Genomic DNA, 24,988 nt, shown 5'->3' with positions numbered 1-24,988 from the left:
GGGTGATTTCTGGATTATCAATTATAACTGGAATAACCACCTACCTAGGACCCCTCTCAGATAAATTACCCCTTCCCGACCTTGGCAGAAGTTTGTTCTACAGAAAAATGGGACCAGGGAAGCTCCCCAAGAAAGGACACCAGGCACAGCAGAAGGCAGAACACTACTCAAAAAAACAGGGAAGCTCTGTGAAAGTCTGTGTGCTGACCAGAAAGAACCCTGCCTCTCCAGCCCCTGGGCTCTAAGGATGCTGCCAGTCTGAGACATGTTCTCACCATGGTAGGAAACTGGAAACTTATCTGTGGAGAAACCCCGGAAAATTAACCTGGAGATGTTATGGGCCAAGCTAAGTCTCCATATAGCAGCAATGTTAAGCAAATGTTAGATCTCGCTGTAATTAATATCCTCGGAGAGATAATATGGTATTGCATCCATGAAACACCAGATTCTATTTAAAAAAGAAAAAAAAAAGGAGTGTTTTGGTTTGGGTTTCCCCAGATGTCCGTTTCTGAGATAATGATTCCAGTGCAAGTGATTTTTGGCAGGTAATCCCAGAAAATATGGGTTGAGGAGTTGTGGAGTGAGACAGGGAAGGGAAGGAAGTCAGCAAAAGGTGTGTTGTCCTAGGCAGGTACTACTGTACCTGGCACCTGGAGCTTGATATTTCTGGAGAACCCTGGGAGCTGGTGTAGAACCTGCCTCAGGGGTATCTTAACCAGTGCACATGGATCCACTAACTGATTCCGGGGGGAGAGACCTTCTTACTTCCAGCTTGTCCTGCACTGGGGCTGAGGATGGTGTTGGGAAGAAAATACCCCTTGGGCAGAAGATCATAGATATTTGTAGTAAACAGCCTTGGGCAGGACTCAAGGGTGAATGCCAAGGGCCAATGCCTACCTTGTTTGCTGCAAGATGCAATCAGAAAGCAAGAAAGAGTTCTTGTAAGTTAAAGATGTAAGAGCAGAAAAAAAAAACATTCAATGGAAGGTGGACAAGGAAGAAGTTGAAGATAGCCTGACTTAATCGATCTGGGGTGCAGGCTAGCCTTTAAGATTATTTAAAAGCTCCCTGGGTGATTTAAAATCTCCCTGGGGGCAGTTAACAATAAGAACCTTGGCTTGGCAGGAAAAAATAAAATGACAATGATGTAAACAGAGAATATGGATTTAACCAGAAAGTTGTCATGAATTATATAGGAAGAATGGAAAGAGGGGAAGCAAGTGGGTGTGTGTGATGTGTATAAAGCACATCTACCTCAACAGGAAGGCAGAATATCATATCTCAGGTGGATAAATCAAGAAATAGTATATAAGCATCTGATTCACAAATATGGAGGTGAATGCCAGAAGAAACAGCTGGAAGAATAGAAAGTAATTTTCTCAGAAGAACAGGACTCAAGTGTGTGTGTGTGTGTGTGTGTGTGTTGCATTACTGGTATTTGCTAGAAACCTTATAATATAATTTGATTTTTTTCAGTACCGTGAACATGCATGAATTTGACCAAAATTTGAAAAGATCATTTTTATAAAGGAACTGAAGAAAAAATTGGAGCCGCCTAAGCATCCATCAAAAGGGAAAGGTGAAATACATTGAAATATGTTCATTTAATGCAATACAATGCTATGCTTAAAATGAGGTAGCTATGTATGTGCTGACATCAATGAATTTTCAATACTCAGTATGACTAACTGGCAAATAATAGGTGCAATATGCCAATATTTATGTAAACTGTGCACACAAAATAGAGCTATTTATTCCCCATGGAAATAGAAATATGTACTAATAGAAACACGTAGAGAAGGGTGAGGAAAAATACGCTCAGAAGAGATAATAGGCATAACCCAAGGGCTGTAGTGAAAATGGACTCGGATGGAGGATAAACGTCAAGGCAGATTTGGTACCATTTCATTTTTTTCCCCACAGATAGTGCCTTTCTGTATTACTTGTAAAATCAAATTAAATTTTAAAACTGAATATTCATCAGGAAACTGAGAAGATAAGCCACAGATTGGGAGAAAATATTTGCAAAAGGCATATCTGATAAAGCACTATTATCCAAAATATACAAAGAACACTTAAAACTCGACAGTAAGAAAGCAAACAACCCAATCCGGAAATGGGTCAAAGACCTTCCCAGACATCTCACCAAAGAAGATACTCAGGTGGCAAAGGAACGTACAAAAGATGCTGCACGTAATGTGTGTCAGGCAAATGCAAATTAAAACAATGAGATACCATCACACATATTTTAGAGAGGCCAAATTCTAGAACACCAACGGCATCAACTGCTGGAGATGATGTGGGGCAACAGGAAACTCATCCATTGCTAGCAGGAATACAAAATGGCACAGCCGCTCTGGAAGACAGCTAGGCTATTTCGTACAAAACTCAGTATACTCTTTTTTTTTTTTTTTAAGATTTTCTTTATTTTTATTGACAGAGATCACAAGTAGGCAGAGGGGCAGGCAGAGAGGGAGAGGAGGAAGCAGGCTCCCTGCTGAGCAGAGAGCCCGATGCGGGGCTCGATGCGGGGCTCGATCCCAGGATGCTGGGATCATGACCTGAGCTGAAGGTAGAGGCTTTAACCTGCTGAGCCACCCAGGTGCCCCAAAACTCAGTATACTCTTACCATATGATCCAGCAATCACACTCCTTGATATGTCCCCAAAAGAGTTGAAAGCGTATGTCCAAAATCTGTATTTGGATGTTTGTTTGTTTTTAAAGATTTTATTTATTTATTTGACAGACAGATCACAAGTAGGCAGAGAGGCAGGCAGAGAGTGGGGGGAAAGGAGGCTCCCTGCTGAGCAGAGAGCCCAATTCAGGGCTTGATCCCAGGACCCTGGGATCATGACCTGAGCCGAAGGCAGAGGCTTTAACCCACTGAGCCACCCAGGCGCCCCTGTACTTGGGTTTTTGTAGCCGCTTTATTCATAATTGCCAAAACTTGGGAGCAGGCAAGATGTCTTTCAGTGGGTGAATGTTGAAACTGTGGTACTTCCAGACAATGGAATATTATTCAGAGCTAAAAAGAAATGGGCTACGAAGCCATGAAAAGCCATGGAAGAACCTTATATGCATATTTGTAAATGAAAGAAGCCGACCTGTAAAGACTGCATGCTGTATGAGTCCAGCAGTGTGACTTTCTGGAAAAGGCAAAACAGTGGAGAGAGTAGAAGGATCAGTGGTCGGGGGTGAACAGAGGGGGCGATTAGGCGGAGCACAGAGGATTTTTAGAGCAGGGAAGATACTCTGTGTGGTACCAGACTGGTAGATACAGATCACTACATATTTGCGCAAACCCATAGAATGTACAACACCGTGAATGAACTGCAATGTCAACTATGGGCTTTGGGTGATTATGCTGTGTAACTATTGGCTCATCGATTCTAACAAATGTACCACCCTGGAGGGGGATATTGGTAATGGAAGAGGCTGGACATATGCAGGGGCAGGAAGGATATGGTAAATCTCCACACCTTCCCTTCAATTTTGCTGTGATCCTAAAACTGCTCTAATAAAAAAAATAAAGTCCTAATAAAGAGCACTGACTATGTATTATGTGGAATCTGGAATGTTCCACAGGAAGCTATTAATAATTATGATTAATAATAATAGGGCACAGATTGAGATGGAGGGCAGAAAGGGAGCAAAAAGTTTTCTCTTTCCTTTGTGTCAGTCAGTAAGAACTGTTTGACAAAAACTATGATAGTGTGAAAGACTTTTCAATAGAATGGGGTTCTGGGGTCCTGGTAGTTTTAGCTGGCAAGTGTGTCTTTCTTTTGACAGAGGGGGAAGGAGAGGGTTTGGCTTGGTAAGGGCAGGGCTCCGCTCCAGGGGGATCTGGTAGAACCAGCTGTGACATCAGAAGGGCATGTCGATAGGGTGACTCACTTTTCAGGAGGGGTGGAGATGGCTCCCTCCTCTTCTTCCACGTGAGCTGCCCATGGGGCCAGAGCCTGCAGAGCTCTGTGTTTTGGCAATCCTAAAGGATTCCAAGTCAAGTTCTTTCCAAATCAAGAGAAACCGGGGACCATTTCAACCCAGGCCTTTACACAAAGATCACTTGGAGTTAGCCTGGGATGGTGGGGTATACATTGCTCAATCAAGATTCATTGATTAGAGCAAAGGAAAAAGAGGAGGGATGGAGTGGGCCTGGGGACAAGTCTTGAACATGGAGGTCTGAACACCCTTGGGCGTGCAAGTGTGAGTGTGGGGGAGGCGTTGGTGATTGCAAAACCTTCCCTCATCATCTGTTGAGCTTCTACGTGACCTTTAATTTAAAAGAGCTTTTAAGTATAACCATTTTTTTAAAGATTTTATTTATTTATTTGAGAGAGAGAGAGAGAGAGAGAGTGAGAGAGCATGAGAGGGGAGGTCAGAGAGAGAAGCAGATTCCCCATGATGCTGGGAGCCTGATGTGGGACTTGATCCCAGGACTCCGGGATCATAACCTGAGCCGAAGGCAGTCACTTAACCAACTGAGACACCCAGACGCCCCAGGTATAACCATTTCTTATTTGGTCCCCAGGACCACCTGTGAGGTAAATGGAACTGAGTATAAACATCACTGTTTTCCAGATGAGGAGACTGAGACCTTGAAAGATGAGACCGCTTGTCTGAAGGGCAAGTTAGTAGCTGGTGCCCTGTCCTCTGAGCGAGGTCCATAGGCCCTCTTTGCTTTTTTATCTGCCACAGAGTCCCTCCTTAAGACACAGGAAAGCTACTTCTGTCCCAAGCCATTGGTTTCTGTCCTTGGGATCCAGTGTTAGCTAAGTAGCTGGCGCCAGGCTAGCAGGAGCAGAAGGACCCTCAGACAAGCACTGGTCTCTGGATGGGTCATTGCTTCTGCATCCACCCAGTGTTGACGGAATCCTTGCTCTGGGCTGGGCATGGCCCCAAGCACCCTACATGTACAATCTCACGCCAGTCTCACAACAAGCCTACAATACAGGTGTTCCCATAGCAAGTCTGGCCATGAGGGCAATTTTTATAACCCCATTTCTGTGCTCCTTCATTTTGCTTTTTAACATCCAGGAGTCAAACAATAAGAGTTGATCTTTCTTGATGCCTGTGTGCCTGTGTTTATTTAGCACGTACTTCCTAAGCACTTGATCTGTGCTTGTTTCTCCTAGACGTGGGCATATGACAAGGAACAAAGTATGATGCTCCTGCCTTCAACGAGATTACAGTCTCCTGCTGGTGTGGGGTGGCCCAGAGAGACCATAAACAGACATTATTGCTCTTGATCTTCATAGCTGGTGACCGGGGGAAGGGGGTGAAGGAGATTATCTCTAAGGTCATGTAGAAAGTGTCTGACAGAGGACTGGAATCTTCTGTGGTCAAAATGGAAACAAATGGAATCAAAATGGTACTTATGGGAAATGGTACTTACAGCACAGTGGTACTAATGGACACCCCAGAAATCCTGAAGCCCCATAATACACAGTAGATGGAGAATGCCAGACATTAGCCATCCCTCCCCGTAGCCAATTTTATCCAATTCTGCTAGCAGCCCTTCGAGGGATGCAGGCAAGGTTTCTTTGCTTAAGGGAGACTCAGAGAACCTGAGTCCCTTATTCAGGTCACACGATCAGTGGGAGATATACAAAAGAGGGGGTGGTTGGCCTTGGACTCCAAATCCAGTTCCGTTTCTCACCCTGCCACTCAATGGAACTGGGGACCTTAGAAGAAGGGGTCCTTAGAAGAAGGAGGTTAAAAAAGTAAGACCAAAGGGGACCCTGGCTTTCCAGACTGATACCATCACCACGATCTCGTGTTTTGAGACTGACAAATACTCTGACATTCACATCTTTGTTGCATTGTCTGTTCCTTCTGTGATCACTGAAGACCTGCCCAGGGCTCCTGAAATGAGTATGGACATCAGCAGGACACAGATGGTAGGCTCAACCGGGTCACTGAGGAAAGTATAGTCAAGGGTCTTTTATACGTGTGAAGGCAGGATCCAGGAAAACCTACAAGAGCTGGTAGTACCCTGGGGACTCCAGGTTTTAGAAGCCATCATCCTCATAGCCTAGAGAGGTAAGGAGAGGGAATGATTACAGGGTCCAAGAGGAATGGTGTTGTGTGGAGAAGGTTCCTTGGCAGGAGCTGGGACCTTTAGTGGAAACACACAGCCAGCTCAAAGCAACCTTGAAGGAAAGAGCTTGAAAATCCACACCCTAACTGTAACCTCCTTTCTATCCTCCAAGATCTTGCATGTGCCTCCCATTCGTTGAGCCCAACCCCAACCCAGAAGGCAAGGGAGTCTCTTTTGTAGTCTGTGTGGGTCAGTTTCCCAAGGCACAGAGGAGGGTGGAAAGGAATGGAGAGTGGCCATGGCGGGGCAAATGGGAGAGGTCTAGCATCACATGATCAGATCAATAGGCATCAGCCTTAGGACCTTTGTTAATGTTACTGGAGAGACACATTCTCTCTCTTTTCTGAAGTCCCTCAGCTGGTAGAACATGAGGCTGCGGCCATCGATCATCTTGTTGCCACATGAAAGTGAAGTTTCAAAATGAAGCCAACACAGAGGAAAACTGAGTCCAGAAAAGTTGGAGGGCATTGGTGGTATAATTGTGTCCCTGGATCCAGCCATGCCTGAAGGTGGACAAAGCACTATGGGAGCCAGTGGGGTCCTTGCTTTGTGTCACCTGGTAGGATCTGGGATTCTGTCACTCACCTTGGAAAGGGTCCTGACAAATGTGGGCATCTGAGGCACAGGTGCTTGCAGGTGGCCAGGGCTGAAGATAGGCTGCAGTGGGTCATGACTTCTGATTTGTGAGCTCCAGTCCTTGAGGGCAGGGGAAATCCCGAGGCCAAATTGAAGTGATAAATCTAGAATGGGAAGATGTCTCTAAAGGCAGCAGTCTTCATGGGAAGTCATGACACCAACATAAAACTCTTGCGAGCCAGCTGCTGCTTCTTGTACTTGACATACATCTGACAGTGTCACCCTCTTCAAAGTCCTCTGGGGGCAATACTTCCCCATTTTACAGATGAGGAAACTAAGACATAGAGAAGTTAAGTCACTTGCCAGAGCCACCTTTTAAAAAAGATTTTATTTATTTTAGAGATCAAGGCAGAGGAGGAGGGAGAGGGAGAGACTCTCAAGCAGATCCCACACTGAGCGTGGAGTTGGATGCAGGGTTGATCCCACAATCCTGGGACAACCCTCTGAGCCAAAAACAGAGAGTTGGATATCAATCGACTGAGCCACCCAGGAGACCCCAGAACCAGGATTTGGAATCAAGTAGCCTGGCTCTTCCCTACCTCACCTTCCCTAGCCCACTGCCCTAAAATGCCCCCAAATAAAACTGAGTAAAATCCCAATCTATCAATATATAAAACATCTATTCTGGGGGTGAGGAGGTCAAGGTCAGGGTTCAGAGAAGAAAGACCTGAGCTACCTGAGATTTACCATCACACTGTGGGTTTCCCTTCTCTCCACGTTTAAGCGCTGCTGGCCTAGGGCCATTATGGAGGTTCTGGGGAGACAGGAAGGTGATTTGGACTCATATTCAGAAGAACCTCAAATGCAGACTTGGTGTAACTGTCTTATGAGAAGCACCACTATATTTGCGTCATACCTTTTGTTTTAAATTGTTTTAAAAGATTTTTATTTATTTGATGGAGAGAAAGATCACAAGTAGGCAGAGAGGCAGGCAGAGCGGGGGGCAGGGAGCAGGCTTCCTGTCGAGCAGAGAGCCCGATCCGGGGCTCGATTCCAGGACCCTGAGACCATGACCTGAACTGAAAGCAGAGGCTCAAAACACTGAGCCACCCAGGCACCCCATACCTTTAGTTTTAAAGCCATTGATTTGTTGGGGCACCTGGGTGGCTGAGTCAGTTGGGCATCTGACTCTTGATTTCAGTTCAGGTCGTGGTCTCAGGGTTGTGAGATTGAGCCCCAAGTCAGGCTCCCCACTGAGGGAGGAGTCTGCTAGGGATTATCTCTCTCCCTCTCCCCCTCTCCCTGCTTGCATGTGTGTGGATGCTCTATCACTCAACTAAATAAATAAAAATCTTTAAAAAACCTGATTTATTAAAACACATACTGTAATATTTGTAAAACTCCCTGCCCCCTTTTTAGGCATTTCTCCTCCTCTTCCTCCTTTTTCTTCTTCTCCTTCATTGTTTTTTAAGAGTTGAAGTATATAAATTATCCACTAAAAGAAACTAGGGCTGTTTGAAGAAATGGCTGATTCCAGATTTGCATAAGGGAAATATAGATGAACATCTAGTTTCCAGAAATTAAGCAAACACACAAACAATCGTGGAAACATGTCAAAAGGACAAAGGAATCAGCTTTAAGGAACCAGATTTGGTATAAACTGAACATCAAATTAAATAATGATAGTAAGGGATCACAACGCATAGAATCAAATAAGAATCCACGAGTCCATATTGATATAAGCAAATAAATAGAATCCCAACTTAAGAAACATAGAAGGAGTGGTAGAATTAGAAAAATCATTGTTCAGCAGCTGTCATAGTAACAATTTACTCAGGCAAGTGTCAACAATGAATAATAAAACTGGTAGGTGAAGGTATCATGGAAAACAGGATATTTACATAGACTTAGAGTATCTCCCTACAAGGTACTTACAAACAACAAAGAGAAAAACAATAACTTTACAGCAGAGAAATCTGGCAGGCACCATCTTAACCAAGTGATTAAAGTTAAAACCACATGATATCACATGCCTCCTGACACTTTGCCCTGAGAATGACACATCACTTCTGCGATAGTCCTGCCCAAGATGCAGAACCTGAACATAATCAGGAGGTAACATAGGACAAATCCAAATTTCAGAGCACTGTTCAAAATACCAGACTTTACTCTTCACAAGTGTCAAGGTCATGAAAGACAAAGACTAAGGACTGTTTCAGATCAAAGGAAACTGCAGACACATGACCGTGTAACACAATTCTAGACCAGAAAAAACCATGTTGTTATTTTGCTATAAAAGGCAGTAGTGGCACAATTGAGAAAACTTAGGTAAGATCTCTATGTTAGGTAACAATATCAAATTGATGTTTATATCTTGATTTTTAGAATCTTGTAAGAAAATGTTCTTGCTTTTATGAAATACACACTGAGATATTTAGGGATGAAGAGAACACATCAGGTCTGAAACTAGTCTCAAATGTTTCAGAAAAAAGGAAATATTTGAATAAGGGATATAGACCAACATCTAGATCTATGTTTTTTACATATCCTTCTCTCTCTCACATATATATAAATTTATATTTACATATCTATATATACAAATATGTTATATATTTAATAATAAATACAATAATATATTATTATATATAATATAACATTTTGTCATAAATACTTTATATATTATATATTTTTATATAAATAAAATGTTAAAAATAAAATGATATATAAAATAAATATAATATATTTGTATATACAGAAATATATAATATATTTGTATATACAGAAATATATAATATATTTGCATATATAGAAATATATACAAATAATGTATAAATATAAATATATATAAATAAGAGAGAATGATAAATCTAGTAAAATGTTAACCTATGGGTAATGTGGAAAATCTGTGTAAAAGGTGTATGGCAACTCTTTATTATATTTTTCAACTAAAATTATAGTGCAATATTAAAAATACACCTCTTGGATTGGAATTATTAAACTGAACCCCAAAGTGGTAATTTATAATCTGAGGCTCGTATTTGGAATAACATAGGCAAATTCATTCTATATATAATTTTATCAGATAAAATAAGTTAATTAATGACTTGTTAAATCTGAAGGTCATAAGTTATTTTTAGGCCATAAGTATATGATTGCAAAACACTGAATTGTAACACATATGCAGTAAAGAGTAATTTTGCACTATATATTATATGTATATATAAACATACATGTTTAAATTTTGCAAGCTCTACTACCATTGATGCTCACCCATTACTTAATCTGCTCAGGAATCAGGGGAGGTGGACATCATTAACCTTATTTTACAGAAAAGAAACTGAGGGACGCCTGGCTGGCTCAGTAGGTTAAAGCCTCTGCCTTTGGCTCAGGTCATGACCCCAGGGTCCTGGGATCTAGCCCCGCATCGGGCTCTCTGCTCCGTGGAGAGCCAGCTTCGTCCTCTCTCTCTGCCTACTTGTGATCTCTCTCTGTCAAATAAATAAATAAAATGCTTTTTTAAAAAAAAAAATCTTAAAAGAGTAAATAAAAAAAAAAAAGAAAAGAAACTGAGAAAAACCATCCATAAGCAAGGGGCAGGATCCAGATTCAAAGCATCGTCTTTTGAATTTTATTTATTTATTAAAATTTATTTAATTAATTTATTTTAAAAAATTCATTTATTCATTTGAGAGAGACAGAGACAGCACAAGCAGGGGGAGTAGAAGAGGGAGAAGCAGGCTTCCCGCTGAGCAGGGAGCCTGATGCAGGGCTTGATCCCAGGACCCTGGGATCATGACCAGAGCCAAAGGCAGATGCTTAACGACTGAGCCACCCAGGCACCCCTTTATTTTATTTTTTTTTAAGATTTTATTTATTTATTTGAGAAAGAATGAGAGAGAGAGAGCACGCTCATGCATGAGCAGGGAAAGGAGCAGAGGGAGAGGGAGAGGCAGAGAATCCCAAACAGACTCCCCATAGAGCACAGAGCCTCACACGGGGGCTTGATCTCATGACTCCAAGATCATGACCTGAGCTGCAACCTAAAGCTGAACACTTAACTGAGTGAACCGAGTGGGGGTCCCCCAAACCATCGTCTTTGGAATTCCAAGGCCAGCATTTTTAAGTACTCTGTTACACTCATTAATGAGGCTATTGTCATCAACAAACTGTGACTGAATTATCAGTTACTTTTCCAACCTGGAAAAGAGAAATCATTCTAACTAAAGAGGGTAAATGACAGGGAATTGATTGGATGTGCAGGTGGTGGAAGAGGGGAGAAGCCCAGGAGCCGCCAAGTGTAAAAAGCCACTGCTCCCCATCAGCCAGAGGGGCAAGGGAAAGGTCACTGGAGCCCAAGAGTCAGGGTCACCTGAGGAGGCCAGAACCATAACAGGCCTGTCTTTGGGAGCTGGGGCCATGGAAGATGTGTAGCCATGACCAGAGACATTGCCTCAGGCTGAGAGAGGGAAGAACCCCCTTACCCTAGCCTTCTCCTTTCTCCTGTCTGCTGAGCAACAGCCAGTTGCTCCCAGGAGTCTGGGACATACAGCTTGAAGGGCTCTCTGGGCTACCCCTTCCCTGCCCTCACATACATGTTCAAGGGAAAGAAGAAAAGAGAGGGGAATGAGGAGGAGAAAGATCTCAGGGCACACAGGGCCAGACTAACCCATGGAACTTCCCCTGCGGCCTTCTCAGAGCTCTTTCAGTGCCTGGCACACAGATCCAGGCTTCAGAGATGTGTGTAAAGAAATGATTGATTGTGGGGAAGGAGGGCATAGAGCCCTGTCATAGACTGTTTTAAAAAGTGAACACCTGGTCTCTTACTGGAGTGGTTTTGAGACTCCCTCAATTGGATACACATATGTTCCTCTAGGGGGCAGCACTACGATAATGAGAATGAGGTGACTTGTTTCAAGTCCTGCAACTAGGAATGATCTGGGTCTGGATTTGAACTCAGGCCATTGGCTGCAGAACCCAGGTTCTTAACATCTTTGTTCCTCCATGATCCAGAGAAAGCAAGAGACACAGTGACGTTGACTGTGGGTCCCGGTCCTTATCTGATTTTCAAAGTCGGGGCTACTTTGTGAGTGAATTAGTCCCAGCTCTGATGCTTACCCAGGACTTTCTGCCTCTGTCTTAGTCTGGCTGGGACAAAGCAATTTCTACATATTTTATAAGACACCAGAGATATCTGGTCATGCCTGATGTTCCCTTTTGCTTCTGGGTGAGGTCAAAGGCCTTTGTCCTGACCTGGAGATCAGACTTAGATGGGGGTCCCTGAAACTGAGAAGGGAGTTGAGTTCAACATGGACAGCAAGAGAAAGCATCCAGTAGCATCTAAAATTGGAAAGGGAGGTCAAAGGGAGTTCCTGGAGAACAAAGAGGAAAACAGAATGTGGACCTTAGCAATCACCTTCTCTGCTTTCTTCTTCTGTGGCGGTGAAACCTAGATTGACCTTCCTTCAATTCCCCAGATGGGCCTTCTTCCCTCTGGGCCTTTTCACAAGCTCTCTCTCTTCTCCCAATCCTACTCTTCCCTAGTCTTTGCTTGGGGGCCAAATCTGTGTTGACTTTGGACTAATGAGCCTGACCCACATGCATTTGAATCTTACTCAGTTTTCAAATCTCACTTTAGAGTTCACTTGCTCCAGAAAACCTTTTATAACCCCTTGAAATCTGAGCATCTTGGAGTTCCCTCCTATAGCATTTACCACACTGGATTGTAAGTGGTTATGTCAGACTGGAAGGTTATGTGAGCAAGCACAACAGCCTTGCTGTTCACTACTGCATCCCCAGGGCTAAGCATATAGTAAGTGCTCAACATATATTTGTTGAATGAATGGAGGAAAGTGCCTTGTTAGTCATCCAATGATGGTCCATCTGGCAGGGCTGGTCCCTCTTCCGTAACCTGCAAATAGTCACTTGTCCACAAGCTCGAGTTTCTTTCTTTGGTTTTTGAGTATCTTCCCTTTTGGGAAAGAAGCCAGACATTTCTTATTTATGATGGACACTTAATCCTTTGGATGGATCTGACCGAATCTTTCTTTTTTTAATTTTAATTTTTATTAATTTATTTGACAAAGAGAGAAGAAGCAGGGGGAGCAGAAGAGAGAGAGGGAGAGGCAGGCTCCCCACTGAGCTGGGAGCGCAGTGTGGGGCTCGATCCCAGGACCCTACGATCATGACCTAAGCCAAAGGCAGATGCTTAACAGACAGAGCCACCCAGGCACCCCTGACCATATCATGCTTTTTTTTTTTTTTAAGATTTTATTTATTTATTTGACAGAGATCACAAGCAGGTAGAGAGGCAGGCAGAGAGAAATGGGGAAGCAGGCTCCCTGTCGAGCAGAGAACCTGATGCTGGACTTGATCTCAGGACCCCAGGATCATGACCTGAGCCCAAGGCAGAGGCTTTAACCCACTGAGCCACCCAGCCTCCTGACCATATCATTCTCAAGTCAAAATACAAAGTGCTGTAAAAATGTCATGCAGGGGGCAGCATAGAGACTCAAGGCTATCAGAAGAGTCTGTGGTCCCTGAAAAGTGGAAGGAGAAGGTGACCTCTGGACTTTAAGGCAATCTGAGACCTTGTCCGTTTGTAGCTGTGTGGATTAACAGAGCCACATTCTCCTTGCTTCCCAGAGAAGAAATAACTCCCTCTAAAGCAGATTTCTTAACCTCAGCGCTGTTGACATCTTGAACCAGATAATTCTTTGTTGTGGGGGGCTGTCCTGTGCTTTGAAGGGTTAATGGATTGAATAGTGTTCCACCCCCCAGATTCATGTCCATATAGAATTTCAGAGTGTGACCTTGTTTGAAGTAAGGATCTTTGCAGATGTAATTAGTTAAGGATGGTGAGATGAAATCATCGTTGATTCCAGGTTGGCCATGAATCTCACAGCTGTTGTTCTCATAAGAAAAGGAGAGGATACAGTAAGACACAAGGAAGAAGGTCGTGCAAAGATGGAGGCAGAGAGGGGCACCCTACAGCTACAAGCCAAGAAGGCCAAGGATTGCTGGGAGCCACTAGAACCTAAAAAGGATTCCTCCCTTCGGAAGGAGTGTGACCTCTTCTTGATTTTGGACTTCTAGCCTCCAGAACCACGAGACAATAAATTCTTGTTGTCACAGCTGCCTGGGCTTGATAATTTTTTACAGCACCCAGGGGGAACGGATGCAAGCCCCACCACGGCCTTCTGTCCTCTAGATGCCAATAGCGACTCCCCTCAGTTAAAACAAACAAAAGTATCTCCAGACTTTGCCAAATGTCCCTTGGGGGTGCCATTGCCCCCCCACCCCGAGAACCACCACTCTACCAAGTGGATATCATGAGAGAACAGAACATAATAGGATGAACCTGCATTTGAATTTCAGCCCCAGGACAGCCATGTAATTTGGGGAAAGTTGCTTAACTTCTCTGAACGTGAGTTTCCTCACAGGCAAAATGGGAGTTCAGAAGGTACCCGTATCTTGCAGAACCATCACACTGGTGCAATGACAGAATGTGTAGAACGTGCTTAGCCCAACGTTCGACACAGAGCTGACAGTTAATAAGTAGCCACTGGAACAATAATTGTTGTGTCTTTATTAAGCAATAATATTACCTAATTGATAATAAATATCTTAAGAAATCATAATGGCAACTATCATTACTATTATCTGAGGCCTGCAAGCTGAGTCGATTTTTCACTTAATCTATTATAGATCGTTGTCAAACTGGGGTGGTGTTTCCTTCCAGAGGGAGGAGGTACTGGGTCCCCATCTTAGCGTCGTAATTTCCAAACTACTATCTTTTCTTCCTCCATCTCATTTCAGCCTGAAAATAAACTTGTAAGATGCATAGGGCAGCCACTTAAAATAGGTCACCCTCATTTTCAGAGGTGGAAATTGAGGGACAAAAACACTGAGTGACTTGCCCAAGTTCAGTGGCCAACAGCCAAGCCAGCCCAGAACCCTAGACCACTAAACCACTCTGTCCCTGCCTCCTCCACCTCCAAGTTACTACCTTTCCCATTTTTTTAGATATCAAATTCTTCCTCCCTAACAAAGCTTGACTCTTAGGAAAGGAAATGATGGCCTACAGTTTTGAGTGTCTTCATATTTAATGGTTGTTTCTCCTATTGGTATCTGCTCAGCAAACATCTGTGGCTACTGGGCAGATAGTTTTCGGAACTGAGGTGAACTCTTCAGATAGGTGGAGTCCAGTTATATTTAAGAGTCAGGGTCCTGTGGGAAACAGAATTCCATTCAGTTCAGTTGACTAGATCTTAGTGAATGGACTTAAAAAAAAAAGATATTATTTATTTATTTGACAGAGAGAGAAAGATCACAAGTAGGCAGAGAGGCAGGTAGAGAGAGGAGGGTCGGGGTTGTGGGGGAAGCAGACTCCCGGCCGAGCAGAGAGCCCGATGCAAGGCTCAATCCCAGGGCCCTGAGATCATGACCTGAGCTGAAGGCAGAAGCTTTAACTACTGAGCCACCCAGGTGCCCCCAGACTATTTTTTTTTTAAAGATGTTATTTATTTGACAGAGTCAGAGAGAGGACACAAGCAGGCAGAGGGAGAGAGAGAAGCAATCTCCCCACCAGGCAAGGAGCCCGATGCGGGACTCGATCCCTAGACCCCGGGATCATGACCTGAGCCCAAAGCAGCCACTTAATCAACTGAGCCACCCAAGTGTCCCATGAACAGACTATTTACACTCACATGGGCAGAGCTAAGGAACCAACAAGGATGGTGAGGTATCCAGGAACCAGCAACATTCTAAGTATGAAGGGATGGGGAGGGATGGTGAAACCAGTGTCTTTCCATGGCTGGTACTGTGAGTGAGGGGACACCAGACAGAAGGTGTAGTTCTGGGGGTTGGGTTATATGTCCCACTAGGACTGTGGTGCCCAAGCAGGGAAGCAGCAGGGAAGAAATCCCCCAGATGCTCTCTCTTCCCAACCTCCTGTCTCCTGTGGGTGCCTCTCATTGGCTGAAGCCACCAGGAAGTCAGTCAGCAAGGGAGGTTGGGAAATGGAGTCCACAGGAACTAGTCGCCCAGGGCATAGAGGATGGAAGGAGAGGGTTGTGGGAGTAGGAGATACACCAGCACAAAGATGGAGGGGTGGTGATGTGAAGAGGGCAGAGGTAGAATCAGCAAGCAGCACAGGCGAGGAATTGATGTGAGTGGGCTATATCCGTGTGAACCCTTTGGCCATGCTCAGGAAGCCTGAACGTATTGACTCTGCCTTTTGTATCCTAAATGCTTATTTCAAAAACCAACTAATTTTGCCTGCTAAGTTGCCTGGACTCTATAGGGGGTAAGACGAAGGAGATATCCTTGAAAGATAACTGAATCTAGTAATTTATGTCCTCTGAAAGCAAGCTGTCCAGCTAACTGTGCTCACAAGGGTGTGAGGAGAGCAGAGATTCTGTGCCTTAAATTGGCTTTTTGAAGGGCATAGATGTTGGGGGTGTGGGTGTGGGTGTGCAGGGAGAGTCCGTGAAGCTAGCAGTCAGATGGCTAAGTCTGGCTGTGCTCTTGCGAAGAAGCAAATGCGTTCTGAGACCAGCAACACCCACACATTCTGGGGAGAGGAACCTACTGTCATCTACCAGGCAAGGCTGGATTCTGGATTACAAATGGAGGGAGGCAGAAGGGGCAGTGCATGGAAGTTTGTCTTTAGTAACCTTTCCTTCCTTAACAGCTTACCTCCGGGGAGGATACAACATCCGATTTAAGCCCAGAAGAGGGAGGCCTGCCCACTTGACTTAGCTTTCCTCCCTAGTGTCTGGAGATTCTCAGCTTAGTGCTAGCTCAATGGCCTCCCTGCTGGTCCCCAAGGTTTACTGTCCCCTCCCAGGTAGGAGTGAAGACAATGGCAATGCAGTGTTAGAACTAGACCAAGAATGACATCTCCTGTCACCTCTCTTCTATACCTCCCCTTCGCCTTAGTGAATCTTCCTGGCTGCCCACGAGCTAGGTCTTTAACCCATTTATTCATCTTTCTCTGAAGGAAGAGACCTTGGGACAGAGGTGATGAAGGACTTGTCCAGAGTGACTCATACCACAAAAGAGTGACAGTGCCCAGATTCCAACCCGAGTCTGTTTGATCCCAGAACCTGAGCTCTTAAACCACTCACAGTCCAGCCTTCACACTCTTGTATTTATTTAACAAATATCTGTGGGGCATCTACTATATGCCAGATGCTGTTTTAGGTACTGGGGATAAAGCTGTGTGCAAAACAAACAGAATTCCTTGCCCTCATGGAGCTTATATTTTAGCTGCTAGGGGTAGGGTGGGACTGGCGAGGAAAGACAGATAAGCAAATGAATAAGCGGGGCGCTTGCATTGCATGGCTCAGTCGGTGAAGTGGTCAGACTCTTGGTTTTGGGTCATGTCATGATCTTATTGTGAGCTGCATTGGGCTCCACGCTCAGCATGGAGTCTGCTTGGGATTCCTTTCCTCTTCCTCTCCCTTTCCCCCATCCCCGGTTATGCTCATGTGCTCTCTCTCTCTCTCAAATAAATAAATAAATAATAAAATCTTAAAAAAATAGGTAAATGGCACCTGGGAGGATTAGTTGGTTAAGCATTTGCCTCTTGATTTCAGCTCGGGTCATGATTTCAGGGTGGTGGGATTGAGCCCTGAGTCGGGCTCTGTGCTCAGTAGAGAGTCTGCTTCAGATTCTCTCTCTTTCTGCCCTTCTCCCAGCTTGCATGCTCTCTCTCGCTCTCAAAATAAATAAATAATGTCTTTTAAAAAATGAATAAATAAAATAATTTATTTATGGTAAGCCTTATGGGAAACATTAAGGGTAGAGAATACCAAAGTTGGGGTGGAGAAGCAGATAGGAAGGGGGCTTAATTTTTCCTAGGGTGATGAAGAGAGGCTCATTGCAAAGATACTAATTTAAGCAAAGACCTGAAGGAGGTGAAGTACAAAAGGGGAGAAAATTTGGCAAATAGGCAGTGTCTTCTCCTCCTCACCCTAGGTTTTATTGGGGGCATAACTGACATGGAACAAATTGCACAGTGAAGGGTCATCTACAATAATTCAGGCAAAAGACGAAAGTAGGTCAGACTAGGGTGATTGTAGTAATGAGCAGAGTTCTAGATTTATTCTGAATGCACAGCCAGTGGGATCTGCTCACAGATCTGATGTAGGGACAAGAAAAAAAGGGTTAGTCAGGGATTACTCCCCATTTTCTGGCCCGAGTCCCTGGGAGGATGGAGTTGCCAGTCACTGAGCTGGAGAAGAATGGGTGAAAAGCAGATTTGGAGGGAGAAGAAAAATGATAACTTTGGTGGCTACATGTCAAGTTGGACTCGTCCACTACACATCTAGGTGCGGCTGCTGTGTAGGCGGTTTGATGTATGAGGCTGGGGTGGAGAAGAGAGGAGAAGAGAGCATGTTTGCTCACTTGCCTGCTTTACGGCTTTAGTAAGGTATAACTGACATATAACACACAGCACATATCTAAATACTGAACAGCATACTATTAATTAAGTTTCGGAATTTTGTGGCTATTTGTGTTTAGAATTTAAAGCACTGACAAATACAACCCAAATGTTCATTCCCAGATGGGTGAAGAAGCAAAATGTGGCAGGTACATACAATGGAATATAATGCGGCCTTTAATAGGAAGGGAACTCTCACGCGCGCTATGGATGAATGAACTGTGCGAACCCGACGCTAAGTGAAAAAGCCAGTCGCAAAGAGACAGATACTTTCTGATTGAGTTTATATGAGGGATTTAAAGCAGTCACAAAGGGCTGGGAGACAGAAAGTAGAATGGTGGTTGGCAGAGGCTGGGGCAGGGGAAAGGGGGAAAGGAGAATTATTGATTAACGGGTACAGAGTTTCAGCTTCGCAACATAAAAAATCTCTGGCAATGGTTGCACAACAATGCGGAGATACTAAACGCTACTGAATTGTGCACTTAGAGATGTTAAATTTTATGTTATGTGTGTTTTTTTAAAAGACTTTTTAAAAATTTATTTGACAGAGAAAGACATAGCAAGAGAGGGAACACAAGCAGGGGAGCGGGAGGGGACAAACAGGCTTCCTGCCAAGCAGGGAGCCCGATGCGGGGCTTGATTCCAGAACCCTGGGTTCATGACCTGAGCCATCAAGGCTCCCTATGTTATGTGTTTTTTACCACAATTTAAAGAGTGTAATGCTGTGAAACAGAGCAAACAGCAAGTTATTTTTGTCTGGTAACTGCAGACTTCAGCTTGTACATGTACTATGTTGTTAGCTCAATTCGAATAATATCTTTGTGATTGAAATTTATGATTTGTATTAGTTCAGGTCCTCTAAGCTAAGATGAAATTAGACACGAAGAGATTTATATAATGGGGTAAATGCCTGTGGTGGGCAAAGGAAATGAAGCTGAAGTAGCCTGCGAGAATTTTCAGACCACAGTACAGGTCACACGGCTGGGAAAGAAAAGAGGGAGGATTGGAGAGGAAATTTTTCAGACGACAGCATCTAACAGCATTTCAGCCAGGCCGATGGGGAGTCCCTAAGCCAAAGTTGTCCATTAGATGAGTCCCTGTAACCACTTCTTACCTGAGATCACTTCTTCCATACAAAATAGGTGACCAGATGCACCACTCACAGCTTCGCCCCTTGAAAATATTTTCCTGCTCTCCTGTCTTTCAGGGCCTCCCACAAATGTGGTTGTGATGCAGCCATCCTCCACGTTTGTCTTGTACCCACATTCTAAACCAGCCCATGTCTAAACCAAGCTCAGGCTTTTCCCTCCTTTTTAGCTGGTCGTGACCCTGTCCCCTCCCTGAATGTGGTCCTGGGTGTAAGACAGGGCAAGTGTGGTGGAGGACAAGTTGGTCTGGACTTACCGTGCATGCAGTTTTCTCAAGCTCTTTGGACCCCCTGGGACTCAACCCTGGATAGAACATTTCCATTTTGCAATGGGCTGAAGTTGTGCCTGTCCAGCTTTATGCCTCGGTGGGTCCAGCAGAACCCGGGTCCCGATGAGCGGGATTGGATGCATGTTTGAGCATTCCATCTCTACCAAAGTCTAGAAATAGGCCACGACCTCTTTTTCAAAAGGCATGAAATTTCCTCCTGTAGACGGCAAAAGATCCTGTAGATCTTTTGCAAAAATTCCAAGTCCTGCATTGTGGTCTCTCCACTGTATCTTGCTTTAAGCTTCACACTGCCTCTTTCCTCTCCACAGATACCTCCAACACCGTAGGGCCTGCTCTATCATATAGCACAATTGACAGGGCTATTTGCACCATAGCCTGGACTTGTGGCAGAGTCCTTTCTTGCCGCAGGCCCTCTTGGGGATGGCATCTATTTGTATCACCTGGTATACAAGCATATTAATATTTCTAAAAGTGGTCTGTATTGTTCCTGGAGAGACCTACCAGTAGAGAAAAGGTGATGGCACGACTCAGCCTCTCTGCTGTCATCTCCAGTAATTCCACTCTGGCCTCAAATTCGTGCACCCTATGTGAAAAAACAGAAGTTTTTCTTTGGAGTTTAGTGACTATATGTTGACACTAAGGCATGTCCCTTGGTGGGAGAAGGTGGCTGACCTCCACTCCAAGTGGTTTATCATAGCTTGGTTTCAAACCACATCCAGCGCCCACCTCCACCTCAGAGAAGATTGCCCCTTCTGTCCTTTGCTCTCTTCCATACCCCGGGGAGCAGACAGAAAGCTGCCTCGCCGTCTTGCCTATCCTTGCCATGACGCACATCGGTGTAGAAGTTAACGGCATGGATTTTGGTTGCTGCCAGAGCTTGATTCCTTTCCTGTGTGACAACAGACCACTCACCTAAGCTGCCCTATTGCTCAGTTAGTGATCTGTGAAATGAAGACTGTAATACCAATTTTATAAGACCGTTTTGGGGATTAAATGAAATGATGACTATGAAAAAGTGTGAGGCGCGATAGTGCTGCCATCCTCACTCCACTTTCAACAGCGGGTTTAGGGGCTCTTTTCCTCATTGAACTGGAAGCAAGAGCCAGAATTGTCTGTTCTGTATATACCCCTAGGATATAATCCCTATATAGGGATGTCTCTTGAATTTATACCATTTAATAATGAGCCAGGTTTTTTTCCTTCTAGGAATGCAGGACATCGGTATCTGATGAGAGAAACTACACTTAGAATGTGTGAAGAACCAGAGGGAGGCCAGAGTAGAGGCCTCACGATGAGGTAGGGGAAGACACTGCAACAAATGGAATTAACTTCCCTTATCTGTTTCCTCTATTTGGAGAATACACAGAATAGTAGATAATATTACAAGGTTGTCGCAAGGATTTGCATAAACTACGCTGAACACCGCGCCAAGGGCGTAGTAAGTGCCGCGCAAGCAATAGCTGCCAGTATTAGCATGTTAAGAATGATGGTTGAGTAAGCGTAGGTGTCTATGCTCTGGTGAGCACGGGGGTAGGCGGAGCGGCGTCGGGCGGAGCCTCTGGGAGCCCCGCCCCTCACGCACGCGTCCGGTCGCTCCGGCAACGCAGAGCTAGGTTGCAGCCCGCGTGACGCTCGGCCGCTAGCACAGCGCGCTCTTGGCCTCTCTGAGCATTGACAAGGGCCACTTGGGCAGAGCGATGACTGAAGAGGACTCTGAGACCACCGTCAGCGACTTGCAGAGCGGGGAGGAAAACGAGCTGCCTGTTATCCAGCTGTGTGGGCTGGTGGAAGAGCTCAGGTACGGCCGGCCGGCTTCTGGGGGCCCAGAGGTCCATTGTACAAGTTTTTGGGCTCACGGCTAACCCCCCTTCTGAATAGATGTAACTTCTGTACGTCTATATCTAGTTTAGGGCAGAACTGACGTGGTATTCCTCATAGCCACAATTTCTTGAAAACTTGTTTTGTGCCAGTTATTTTGCACGTAGTACCTTCAGTAATAGCACGGGAGCCCCAGAAAGTGGGTGAGGAACCAAGACACAGGTTAACTCACGTTCCTAGTCAATGGTGGTGCCAGGATTTAAACTCAGGGGCGACTCCACAGCCGACACTGGGAGTGTCGACATGCTGGGTAAAAATAAATAAATAAATAAATAAATAAATAAATAAATAATTTAAAAAGGTGTTTTGATTTCTCTGGTTTTCCATTGAACCTGTGTCCATTAATCTTAAAATTCAGGCTACAGGACTTCACTCAGGAACATATGAAAATATCCAAACTGTTCATAGATATAAGTAGACACATGCATAACCTGTATGTTATATACATGAAAAAGCTAAAAAGGTCAAAATCTTGGCAAGCCTATACAGGATGAACTCTAGTTGTCACCTCTACTTGTTTAAAAACTGTCTGTTCCAAGTTTTTCCACCATTTATAATACTCTTTATAATACACTTCTTGTGGATTCTTCGTCTCTCGGCTGCTGGAAAGAACAGCCGAGAAACATAAACCAAAGGAAACATCCGAAGATTGTGGCCTAGGTAGTAACTTCAAGCATGTAGTAATTCAGAAGGAATTTCACAAATGGTTTAGAGGATACTGGAAGGTGGAACTTGTAGCTTCATCTCAGCAACAATTTTCAATATAATCCTAGTTCTTTCAACTTTGTGGCTCATTAGACATTTTTAAAAATCAAATATTTAAATAGCACTGTTCTAAAGGCTTTGCATTCCTTATTGCAACCCTGAATAATAGGTACTATTATTATTCCCATTTTACAAAAGAGGAAATTGAGGCACCAAGAGGTTACATGTTTTGCAGAAGGTATGTAATTGCTATTAAGTGTTAAACACTAGTTATTTGGGGTTTAAAGTCATATTAATAGAACTTACTTGGGTACCCTCTGTCTTGCAGCTATGGAAACTCTGCTCTCAAAACTGAGACGGAGATGTTTGAGAAATATTATAATAAGCTGGAGCCCAGGGATCAGCGACATCCACGGTTATCAGAAATTAAAATATCAGGAGCAGAATTTGCACAGGTACACTGTAGCGACCTAAGAATTTTTTTATTTTGTTCCTTTAGATGCAAGTGGTTTTTGTGTATCTGCCTTTGGTGTGCCCTCTGAGGCTGAGTGGCATATGATTTTCAACCTGTTCTACTTTTTTTTTTTAAGATTTTATTTATTTATTTGACAGGCAGAGATCATAAGTAGGCAGAGAGGCAGGCAGAGAGAGAGAGGAGGAAGCAGGCTCCCTGCTGAGCAGAGAGCCCGACTCGGGGCTCGATCCCAGGACCCTGGGATCCTGAACTGAGCTGAAGGCAGAGGCTTTAACCCACTGAGCCACCCAGGAACCCCCTTCTTGTTCTACTTTTAATTCTTCCTTTCCTCCTAAGGTTCTCTTTCAAGTGAGTGTGAAGGGAATCAGGTTCAATTATTAGTGGACTGACTCATCCAAAATATCTGAGGTTACTTGAAATAATTCCCTTAAACTGGGGGACTCCAATGTTTACAAGGCCCAGCCAACCACATGTAGGAGTGAAGTAGGTCTGCTGTGGGCATGGGAAGGTTCCTCACTCATCTGAAAGTCCAACTAGGTGGACTGGTATTGCCAGAGCAGCTGATTTTTCGAAAGAAGCTGGAAATCTAGGTTATTTGGTGGAATCTCCTAATTTCCAAATGTGGGTAATTAATTTTTGAAAATTTAAAACTGGATGTAGATCTGTCTTTTGAGGGTCAATCTCTTCAGGCCCATACGTTCCTTAGGGCCATCTGCTGGTGACCTTTGGCTTAAATATGTAGGGAATCATGTCTGGGTTTTTTGCTGATCACCGTGCCCCCAGATGCAATTTCTCTTCTATTTTCAGTTTAGGAAGCACTGAGCTCTGGGCTTCCCCTGACACTGACCTGAATGCTAGTCTTTAGCAGTTTCATAGTCCTTCCACACCCTCAAGACACATTCCCTTATTTATTTTCAGTTCATTATCCAGTATAGGCCTTTGAATTCTTTAACACAGGACTTGGGCTGACTGGTGAAATAAACATTACCTTGGGCCTAATATCCTGAATCCTTTCACTTTGAGTTTGTTCTCCCTGGCTGTCACTCAGAGTAATTTCTAGCAGGTCTGAGTGGTCATTTTGACACACACCTTGAGCAGCAATTCCTACTTGACAATGACTTGGTTCTTCTTGTATTGCAGTTACGAGGCAGGCGTAGGTCCAAGTCCCGCATGGGTATGGACCGTGTGATAGGCCTCAGTTGTGACCAAAAATGTGAGCTTGTACAAAAGGAGCTGGAAGACATGAAGGATGAAATAAGGCACATGAGAGCAAATGCTGAACGAGATCTGCAGCATCATGAGGTATACCGTTTTCTCTATAGCCCATCCCACCTGGGCTCCCCACTTCTACCTCATTGAGAAGTACCTGGAGTATGTTACTATCTTTGTTATTTTGAAAGAAATATAAGTAGGAGAAGACAAATTTAAGGACTGCTTTTAAGGAACTTCCCACCTGCTTGAGGAGACAACAAATTTTAAACTTTTATTTATTTATTTATTTGAGAGAGGGAGGGAGAGCAGTGAGGAAGGGCAGAGGGAAAGGGAGAGAGAGAATCTCAAGCAGACTCTGTGCCAAGTGCGGAGTCTGACACGGGGCTCGATCTCACGACCCTGAGATCATGACCTAAGCTGAAACCAAGAGTCAGACATTTAACCGACCGTGCCACACAGGCACCCCTAAACTTTTTTAAGTGGAAAATTTCAAAAATGCACACATGTAGAGAGGCTAGCACAATGGACCCCTGTGTACTCAATAGCCACATGCAGCAGTCATGAACGTATGGCCACCCTTGTTTCCTCCATATCCCAACTTCTCCCTCATGATAGGCCACTGGGCTATTATGAAGTGATACCTCAATATATATCTATATCTATAAATATTTTAGTATATGTCTCTAAGATATGGATTCTTTTTTTTAAAGATTTTATTTATTTGAGAGAGAGTGCATGGGCTGGGGGTGAGTGAGGGGGCAGAGGGAGAAACAGGCTCTCCACTGAGCAGAGCGCCTCAATTCTGGGACCCTGGGATCATTACCTGAGCCAAAGGCAGATGCCTAACCAACTGAGCCACCCAGGTGTCCCTAAGATATGGATTCTTAAAAGAAAAAAATAGCTATAATAACCACAAGTGCTTTAAAAATGTTAGTTTTTTCTAGGTAATTATTAGGTAATAATTATTACCTATTATTACCTAATTATTAGGTAATTATTAGGTAATTCCTAATAATATAATATAATAATAATATAAGGAATCTGAGGTGTAAGTCAGTGAGTTGGGTGAAAAATCCTTTAAATCGCCCTCTGTGTGCAGCGTGCATGACCGTGATCCATGTCTTTTTGGAGACCAACAAAGGTCAGTTTTCCTCCAGAG

At 44.1% G+C, this 24,988-nt stretch overlaps 1 protein-coding gene across 3 annotated transcripts in view; it reads left to right on the top strand.

Annotated features, from left to right (window-relative positions):
• Positions 1-24,988, top strand: part of CCDC113 (coiled-coil domain containing 113) — a 58,510-nt gene that overhangs the window by 15,287 nt on the left and 18,235 nt on the right. For 2 of the 3 annotated variants that reach the window (XM_044256045.1, XM_044256044.1), the window contains exons 1-3: positions 21,161-21,357; positions 22,471-22,597; positions 23,758-23,919. In XM_044256045.1, the coding sequence (XP_044111980.1) occupies positions 21,257-21,357; positions 22,471-22,597; positions 23,758-23,919 (390 nt within the window). In that variant the 5' untranslated portion in view covers positions 21,161-21,256. Of the gene's footprint in view, positions 1-21,160; positions 21,358-22,470; positions 22,598-23,757; positions 23,920-24,988 lie in introns of those variants that run through there. The other variant, XM_044256046.1, reaches the window with a different exon arrangement.

Source organism: Neovison vison, chromosome 7, assembly GCF_020171115.1.
Source record: "Neovison vison isolate M4711 chromosome 7, ASM_NN_V1, whole genome shotgun sequence".
NCBI classification, from domain to species: domain Eukaryota; kingdom Metazoa; phylum Chordata; class Mammalia; order Carnivora; family Mustelidae; genus Neogale; species Neogale vison.
Note: the sequence above shows the minus strand (reverse complement) of the source record. Positions and strands in the feature narration are given on the sequence as shown.